Below are 8,296 nucleotides of genomic sequence, written 5' to 3'. Positions count from 1 at the left end.
AGGGAGGAATGTCAGATACGACGCTGGAATATCTGGGGATAGAGCTCTTGACGAATGAAATTTCAATACTGCGCAGCTGTTTATTTATTGAATGCGCTTGTCAGGAATGAGGATCAGAAATCGCGTCTTGATATCAACAAAGAGAACTTTTCTGTTTTCAATTTCTACCACGAGAAAAGGGGATAAATAAGCATTATCGTATGCCAAATCGGGTTCGCGTGGCATATCTTCTCGATTCAATTAAGAAAGAAGAAGTAGATAAACTGAGCACGCGCTGATCCAGACTAAGGGTTTCCTTGCGCTGATGAGCCTCTACAATGTGTATCTATGCGGACGCTTGGTGATCTTCCACTCTCGCTACTTTATCCGAGTGTCGCAGGAAGAGCACGCCCAGAGCAACTCTGTAGAAATCGATAATACAAGTGCCAACATTCCCCACCGCGCCACTTACTCGTTACCCGCCGCCAACAACTCTCAACCCCTCGACACCACCAACAACAACTACGCCGATAGTGTTTTTCTCGGTAAGGCAATTCTTCAAAATTCAATTCTGGAAAATATCACTGAGAAGTTGCTAATAATTGTTTTCTTCAGAACAAGGACCGGAGCCATCGCTGGTGCCGTTGAACACCCGCGTTGGATATTCTAACTTTGCGCAGGCTGACCGAATGAGCCGGACAAACTCCTTCGGCAGCGGCAAGAATTCGGGCACTGCCGAGTCAGAGTCTGACTCGACGCAACTGGTGGCACCGCCCGCGCGGCCGAGTGGTGCTCAAAAGGGCGAGAACACTCCCTTGCGGCGACCTGGGAACTCCTCTCTCAGAACTGCGGCTGGAAGACGCCATCGACCAGAGAAGAGTGTTTCCTTCCGCGGAACGGCTCTCGTCGCGGAGTAGCAGCCCGCACAACAACGTTTCATTCAAACAACTTTGACCAAATCAGCAAAAGACAAATACGGTCAACAAAGTCGACCCTGGTCACGTGACCCCTCTTGCCAAAAACGCCTTGATATTCTTTGACAGAACCATTACCTCGCTCTTTTTAGAATAATAAAATTAAATCTTCTAATATTCTTTCTTTCTTTCATTCAAATAAAATATTTATGAAAAAGCGGCCAACTGATACTATGTCATCGCTGTTGCATCGAAAATTGTACAGGCGCCAAAATTTATACATATCAACATTCATAAATCAACGCAGACTCAAGTAGCCAAGGTCATTTGCAGCCAGTTTTTTTGATAGCAAGGAGGAGAGCGAAGAGGCAGCCGAAAAATAATGTACAGTGATGAACTTCTAGGCAGAAGATGTGACATTCTCATCATTTTCGGACTTGATTTTCTTCAGCGTTTTGACTTTTGCTAGTAAATGGTTATAGAATAAAATATAGAATGAGCTTCTGACCTGACAGAAAAGATTTTGAGTCGTCTGAGATGGGCAAGAGTGGATAAGCTAAATCGCCTGGGTTTTCTGTAGTCAGCTTTTCCATCTTTTCGATGAACTTGTCAATGACTCCTTTTTTCTCGGACGGCTTCGATCCAAAGTAGAACTCCTTCACGAGCTCTTCGAATGGCTGTCCTGGATTTCTGCGACGGACGTTGTTAGAAATACTGTAGTTGTGGATGTTCTTTACCTGATTGTCGTGATCACGTGATCGCAGAGTGTTTTCGTGATACCCTGATTGTATATCTTTGAGCCTTTTTCGCCAGATATTTTATTTTTTGTAAGCTCGTGGACAGGCTCGTTGAAATACGGCTCGGCATTCAGTGTGAGCCCTTAGTAGGAATGATAATTCGCAAATGCCTCTGATTCGTTTACCTTGAAGCGAGACTAGCAATTGCAAAAGATTCGAATTGTATTTCCACTTCTCGCACCCATTACCCGCCCAAGTTCCAAGGAGGGATAGGCAGACCTTACCGTCGGCGTATAGATTTGGATTGATTCTGAAAAAATGCGTGAGCTTCTAATAAAGAGAAAGAGGAAAACCTTGTATTTAGCGTTGATCTGTAGCGGACTTTCGGCGGGGAGGTGAGCGGGTATCCATCTGGAAGGCAAACGTCGAAGCAGAAGAGGCAGTGTTCGTAAGGAGTCCCTGCTGGCCCTTAACAAAAATGCTCTCGAAGAATTGAAATGGAATTTCGGATACCTTCGATGGCGAATGAAAGTAAATCGAGGCGACTTTCATATGCCCACAAGTGAACACCTTTAGGGATCGACGTTTGAAGTCTGCTGATTTCAGAGTTGTAAATCTTTAAAAATGACTTTTTGTTCGGTTATTCTTTTTTCCTTCATAACGATACATCAAATGAAGGGTGGAAATTATATGAACCTAGCCTTTGAGTGATCATTTTTGGAATTGAAGAAAGCGTGACTTGGACTGGGATCTTCAAGAAAATGAACTTTTGACGGACTAACGAGCTATTTTTTTTTCAAAATAGCAGTTGCTGATGAGCCCGTTCCTTGGCCAAGATCGGCAATAGGCACCTCATCAATAACAGGCTCTGTAATCTCGGAAATCTTCTCCTCGGTTGTTTTTGATCCGTCTTCTTCGGACATTCCATAGCCTGCTCCACTTCCCATGGTCCATGGCATGGACCATGAAAAGTCTTCTTTTGGGAAGAGCAGACTTTCGGGGATGAGTTGAGTTGGAAAAACGGGAGACTCTGTTCTGCTCAGAGTTATAATTTTTTGCTCAGCTGTCTTACTTATTGTTCTTGAGATCTGTTAGAATTATAACTCAGGTCCTATCGGCCCACATTATCTCGAGTTTTCCGCAAGGTAGGTAGCCTTTTACCATTCCGACGCCCGGACAGTTGATCTGTGATTGACTCTTGTTTACAACGAGGCTTCCGAGGGGAAATTTGAGATCTGGATGAGCATTCGTGTCGTTGAAAGAGACTGTTTCTCGTTCTTTAGTTGTTTCGTCGATGTACCATTGGACAACCATTTGCTTCTTAGTGAAATCGACGGAAAAGATGCTACCCCATTCGGCGAGATTTTCCTGTTTTTTACGAGCAACATAATTGCCTATTATTCAACCATCAATAAGTACTTCGCTTTAATAAAACTTGCCTGGAAGGAACTTCTGCGAAATTATAAGAGAGGGGTATTTCGAGAGTTCAGTAGAATTGCAGTCTTCGATTTCACCCGATTGCCATACCACCTTACAAGTCGACGTGCAAGAAGTGATCTCGACGGCAATCCACTTCTCATCTTTGAATTCAAAATTGGCTGAGTTTTCCACGCCTGATTGATATCCCAGGTCGAATTCGTAATTCTTTCTCGTCTTCCCTTCCGGCATTGGCCATGTGAATTCATTAAATTGGATATTCATGCTGTCAAGTGAAAGTTTTTCCCCAAGTAGCTTTTCGATTTCTTCGTAAGCTCGGTTTACTTTCTCCTTCATCCCCTCCTTGTCTACCTTTTCATTCTTGAAAATAGCCTCGAACAAGCTGCTGATCTTTTTTGGGTCGGGATCTTCTGGATCCAAGTCGTTGTACCAAGTCGACGAATTGCCTTTGTAAGTTATCACCGTGAAGTTGGGAAAGCGGAGGCATACCCAGTTTTGGTTCTCGTCATCGTTGGCGATCTTTGCCAGCTTTTCCAGAAAATCATCCGAGGAAATCTTCTTTGCATCCTTCGAATAATTGGGTTTCGCAAGGTCAACGACTTTCGAAGGGTTGACTTCTTGACTTTTCATCAGGATGTTGAGACGCTGTGCTTCTTCTTCTGCAAGCTTGATTCTAAAGCGGTCCCCGAGTCTAACACCCCAAATCTTGGAGGTAGTGCCAGAATTCTTGTAGGCAATATTCTCCTGGTTCCAAGGCGCTTGCAGCTGCGATAGTTCAGAAGAGTCAACTTTGCTGTTCGGTTTTGGGGACGGCTCATTCTTTCCGCAGGCGACCCAGTTGACTTCGACCTCGTCGCTCGAAGAAAATGAACCGGTTTCCGCCATGCTTCCTGTTTTACTCTTGTACTTTGTTATTTCGCCGATCCAGCCGTTGAGAGCCACCTTCTGCCCAGGAAAGGTCGGAGCACAGGAAAAAAGTCTGAACAAATAATAAGAATTGATATTCATTATTAACTTCAAACCTTTTTGAAGAGATCTTCTCCAATTCCAAGTTTGTACCTGGGACTCTGACGTCACTTTCAAACTCGATCGCAACAACTGTTCCGATCTCATCACTCTTGTCTCGTCTGACAACGTCGCCCAAAATGAATGGTCGATGGAGCAGCTTAAGCTCTTCGCCTTGTTTATGGACGACCTTTTTCGACGGAAAGGTGGATACTGTGAAAGTCTCAGCGTTGTTATCGACATATTTATGTTTGAGCTTCGCAATCTTCTCCTTGAAGCTGAGGCCAAGGTCATCGCCCAAATAGTCTGTGTTCTTGACCACACCGCGAATGATTGTTCCGTCTTCTGAAATCCAAAATACAATCAAGTCGTTTTTCATTTTTAATCAATTACCGTCGACGAAACTGACAACGTCGTGAGGGAGGAACATCAGCTGTTCCACTTGACCGGTCTCTAAAATTATCCTCATTAATTCGCCACTGGTTAAATTATCCGACATTTCTCGACACATCAATGGAGAGCAAAAAAAAATAAACATAAAAAAAGCTTCACTGAATGCGATTTTCTCACCTGTGAAATCGAAAGACTCCGTAGAGGACCAAACTTCCTCCATCATCGATTCAAGCATATTTAGATTCTCTGAGAGCTTCTGAAGATGAGAGTTCATCTTTTCTTCGTTCTGGCGGTACAAAATTTCTCGCTTGGTTCGGGACTGGAAGTTGGCAGTTCAATTATGGTCTCGTGATTGAAAGCGGAATCGAATCGGAGGCGCAGTCAAGAAACGAAAAAAAAAGAAAAATGGAATCGAATGATTCAGATTGTTCACAATTTTCCTCTATTTTCAGACATTTGGATGGCCTCGAACGGTGCGCACAATTTCTTTTGGCGCGAAAAAATCTTAGAATCGAATAAGATAGGTCGGTAAAAATGATGACTTATTCACCCGAGATGCGCTTCTCGTTGATTAATCAGCGGTGCTGGGGTGATAGGAAATTCCTTATGCCGATAAGCATATTCATCGTTTTTAGCATTGCCTTCCCTATTTCCTGTCGAAAGAGAATATCCCCAACTGAAGCCGATACTTCGAAAGAAAAATCCTCGATGATAACGGATCGCCCTCCATCGGTGTTCATTGATAACGGCAAATCGAGGTGCTTGCTTTCAGCAGAGTGGCGCAGCGGAAGCGTGCTGGGCCCATAACCCAGAGGTCGGAGGATCGAAACCTCCCTCTGCTATATATCCATCTTTTCTTTTTTGCGGGGATGAAATCAAGGAGGAGTCGTTTTGAAAGCCCATTTTGGCTCTGTAAGTGATTTTTAAAGAATATTTTTTAATAATTTTTGTTTCAAAAATTCTTGAAATTTTCACCCTATTTATTTCAGTAATGCCTGTGCAAACAGAGATGACTAAGTTTATTAAATATCGTTAAGCGATGGTTTCATTCTTCAAACAAGAAAAACGTGAAATGTAAATTTGTTATCGAGCTGAGTCAGAAAGAGAAACTCGTCTGCGCGGGCGAGTTTTCCCTTTTCGCAAAAACCGCCGCTGGATTTTTAAAAACGACCTCGTCAAAGAGAACTAACGTAAAATGGGAGAAAGTGAAGATTACGATTTTGTTAATGGATCGACAAATCAACCTGGCGGTTCAAATCAGCTCTACCCGAGCCTGTCTCCTTTTGCTTCTCAAAGAGAGAGAATGACTTCAACTCGGACGGACTTGTCGACGAGCTTCGAAGAAATAGGCCTTGACGATATTGAAGATATCAAGTAAGTTCTAGGGCAGTTGTTGATTTGACCATCTTTGAGGATTGAAAACTAAGAATCTCGAAAATCTGTTCAGTAAATCGGAAGCTGGCAAAAAATCTCCGACGATTTCTTCACTTGCTTCTTCCTCCTCAAAAGATGTTTCGATTATAGCAGACGCTTCGGAAACAGAAGTCAGCGGCGACGACGAAGAAAGCTCAACTGCCGCCAATCGTTATCTTCGAAAGCAATCGGAAATGCCGTTAGAGGAAGAGCCAGTCGTTGCTCCAGAGCAACCTCCTTTGCCGGACTCTCCGCCTTACACTCCGCGGGGGTTAAACGACTCACTAGTGAGCAGTGGATCTCTTCAAAGCCTTCGAGGACGGGGCCGTGGACGGCTTCGAATGCCGCAGCCGCCAAAAAGGACCGACCTTGGAGAATCACAAAGAAAATTCGAAAAGTCACCAACTGATGCCGTGCCTCCAAGGTAAGAAAGTTATTTGTGGCTTTACTCAAAGTGGTTTGCCGTAATTCACCCTTTAGAACGAATCATCCTTTCCAGTACTCGGATCCAGAGCCGAAAGCCGAGCCTGCTCTAATTGAGAATCTTGAAATAGCAGCACCGAGTCCGCCCCAAAGAGCCACCGTTGAAAGCGATTTTTCTGAAGACGATGCGGATGACGAGCGTAACCATTCGAGAGAAGAGAGCCCAGCTCTAGAAGACCGCCCCGAGACGCCGATCAGAGATCAAAGAGAAGAAGAACGAAATCATGGAGGAGAAGCTTCGAATCTTCAAGTTCCAAATGAGGAATTTTTTAATTATGAAGAAATAATTCAAGATTTGCGGGAAGAGCTAGAAACGACGAGAACTGAATTCGCTCTTCAACAAGGCTCCCAAGTTGACGAATTGAACTCTTTGAAGGAAGAAATAAAGCGTCTGATAAAACGAAATACCGAATTAGGTGAAGAGAATGAAGAGATAAGCCAGAATTACGAGCAGCTTCGCGAAAGCTACGATCAAGTTTTCCAGCAATTCGAACAAGCTTCTGCTGAACTTCAAGAATCCAAAAATAAAAACTCCGTCTTGACGAGAAGAAGACAAGAAGAGAGAAGAGAATTTCAAAAGGAATGTGCTAAATTAGTAATTTACCTAAATTCTTGAACAAATATATACAGTGTCCCTCCCCGAAGCCCTAACCCCCGAAATGTCGATGTCTACTAGACATTTTCCAGCTTAAAAGCTTGTGAAAGGTCTCTGATAGATGATATTATAGCACTGTCAAGAATCTCAAAACAATAACTGAAGAGAAAAGTGAATTGGAAGCTCAAATTGACGGATTACAAGAAGAATACGAAGCATTGAAAAGAACATCGGAAGAAAGTCTTGGCACTGTAGCTGAGCTTAAAAATTTAATCCGAAAAAAAGATGCAGAGGTGGACAGTTACCACAACGACATGGAAAAATACGTCAAAAATATTGAATCAGAAAAAAACGAACAAACTGCGCAGAGGAAGAAATGTGAGCGGCGAATCGAGGAACTGGAGAATGAAAATGCCCAGTGGAAAAAAGCGAGAACAAACGCCAACCGTCAAGTGCTTTATTTCCTTCGCTCTGCAGCGGATGCACAACGCTTGGCCAATGAACAATGCAGCAAGGTTCGGTCGGACTCGCTTTCTTACAATTATCGACCGATTTTCATGAAGTTCCTTTTCAAATAAGAATCCTAAAACAAAAGTCTGAACCTAAAAAAAGCTCAACGAAGACTTGAAGTGGAAGCAGGGCGATTGCGATAGCCTCAAAATACAGGTCATTTCTCGCAATTCAGCTTTAGTCTTTTTGATAACTTGAATTTGCAGCTGCAACAAGCGAACACGAAAATCGAGGTTCAAGAAACAGAAATTCGCCGGCTGGCGCAGGCCGAAGAAGACTTGCACAAGAACATTCGAAATGAACTCGATGAAAAAGAAAAGTTGTTGATGGAGAAACTTCAGGCAGAGTCGAACGTAAACGATTACAGGGAGCTAAATGAAAATCAAAAGGCACAACTGGCTCAACAATCTGTCAGAGTAAGGCATTTTTTAACGAATATTTCTATGATTTTTTTTTCTAGCGCAAGAGTATGGAGGAACTTCTGAATCAGGAAAAACAGAAAAGAGCCCAACAAGCAAAAGAGCACAAAGAAAAAATGGAACGACTGGAGCAACTTGAAGAAGGTAACGATCAATGCTTTTTTGACAGAGGCATTTGAAAATTTTAGAAAACAATTGCGCCATTTGTTTCGACCCGTTCAACGAACAGGACCACTTCCAAATCGCTCTCAAGTGCGGCCACAAGTTTGGAAATACGTGCATCAAAGCCTCTTTCTCGCGTCGACAATGCTGCCCGACTTGCAATAAGCCAGCGAGGGAATCCGACTTCATCCGACTTTACTAATTTAATTTGATTTGCAGAATAAAGCTAACGAACAAATGGCAAATGAA

The 8,296-nt window shown here is 43.2% G+C and overlaps 3 protein-coding genes and 1 non-coding gene across 4 annotated transcripts; 3 read left to right on the top strand and 1 right to left on the bottom strand.

The window, feature by feature from the left end:
* Positions 1-256: 256 nt before the first annotated feature.
* Positions 257-1,105, top strand: LOC145708537 (uncharacterized). Its single transcript, XM_081786220.1, has 2 exons — positions 257-524; positions 595-1,105. The coding sequence occupies exons 1-2, from the start codon at positions 305-307 to the stop codon at positions 894-896; spliced, it is 522 nt and encodes a 173-aa protein (XP_081642346.1). The 5' UTR covers positions 257-304; the 3' UTR covers positions 897-1,105.
* A 125-nt stretch (positions 1,106-1,230) lies between these two features.
* Positions 1,231-4,971, bottom strand: LOC145708286 (uncharacterized). The gene is made up of 13 exons (XM_081785942.1): positions 4,643-4,971; positions 4,466-4,525; positions 4,090-4,417; positions 3,070-4,046; positions 2,739-3,024; positions 2,460-2,662; positions 2,332-2,399; positions 2,144-2,258; positions 1,984-2,098; positions 1,816-1,940; positions 1,631-1,772; positions 1,402-1,583; positions 1,231-1,358 (listed from the first exon to the last, which is right to left on the bottom strand). Exons 1-13 carry the CDS (start codon positions 4,737-4,739, stop codon positions 1,294-1,296), a joined length of 2,763 nt encoding a protein of 920 aa, XP_081642068.1. The 5' UTR covers positions 4,740-4,971; the 3' UTR covers positions 1,231-1,293.
* Positions 4,972-5,235: 264 nt separating this feature from the next.
* Positions 5,236-5,307, top strand: TRNAM-CAU (transfer RNA methionine (anticodon CAU)). Its single transcript has one exon. It is a non-coding gene; the product is annotated as a tRNA-Met (tRNA).
* Positions 5,308-5,520: 213 nt separating this feature from the next.
* Positions 5,521-8,286, top strand: LOC145707382 (uncharacterized). The gene is made up of 8 exons (XM_081784902.1): positions 5,521-5,839; positions 5,913-6,302; positions 6,359-6,956; positions 7,100-7,471; positions 7,569-7,622; positions 7,673-7,882; positions 7,927-8,029; positions 8,074-8,286. Exons 1-8 carry the CDS (start codon positions 5,661-5,663, stop codon positions 8,247-8,249), a joined length of 2,082 nt encoding a protein of 693 aa, XP_081641028.1. The 5' UTR covers positions 5,521-5,660; the 3' UTR covers positions 8,250-8,286.
* The last annotated feature ends 10 nt before the right edge of the window (positions 8,287-8,296 follow it).

This window comes from Oikopleura dioica, chromosome XSR (assembly GCF_907165135.1).
Source record: "Oikopleura dioica chromosome XSR, OKI2018_I68_1.0, whole genome shotgun sequence".
NCBI lineage: Eukaryota > Metazoa > Chordata > Appendicularia > Copelata > Oikopleuridae > Oikopleura > Oikopleura dioica.
Note: the sequence above shows the minus strand (reverse complement) of the source record. Positions and strands in the feature narration are given on the sequence as shown.

What these genes read in the sequence shown, in the direction of transcription:
- LOC145708537 (XM_081786220.1), top strand. Translation starts at nt 305, where the DNA reads ATGAGCCTCTACAATGTGTATCTATGCGGACGCTTGGTGATCTTCCAC. An exon ending in CGCCGATAGTGTTTTTCTCG is followed by an intron (nt 525 to 594) that starts GTAAGGCAATTC and finishes TGTTTTCTTCAG; the next exon opens with AACAAGGACCGGAGCCATCG.
- LOC145708286 (XM_081785942.1), bottom strand. Translation starts at nt 4,739, where the DNA reads ATGAACTCTCATCTTCAGAAGCTCTCAGAGAATCTAAATATGCTTGAA. An exon ending in GGAGTCTTTCGATTTCACAG is followed by an intron (nt 4,526 to 4,642) that starts GTGAGAAAATCG and finishes GGATAATTTTAG; the next exon opens with AGACCGGTCAAGTGGAACAG. An exon ending in AGATCAACGCTAAATACAAG is followed by an intron (nt 1,941 to 1,983) that starts GTTTTCCTCTTT and finishes GCATTTTTTCAG; the next exon opens with AATCAATCCAAATCTATACG.
- LOC145707382 (XM_081784902.1), top strand. Translation starts at nt 5,661, where the DNA reads ATGGGAGAAAGTGAAGATTACGATTTTGTTAATGGATCGACAAATCAA. An exon ending in CCAATGAACAATGCAGCAAG is followed by an intron (nt 7,472 to 7,568) that starts GTTCGGTCGGAC and finishes ACCTAAAAAAAG; the next exon opens with CTCAACGAAGACTTGAAGTG. An exon ending in ACTGGAGCAACTTGAAGAAG is followed by an intron (nt 8,030 to 8,073) that starts GTAACGATCAAT and finishes TGAAAATTTTAG; the next exon opens with AAAACAATTGCGCCATTTGT.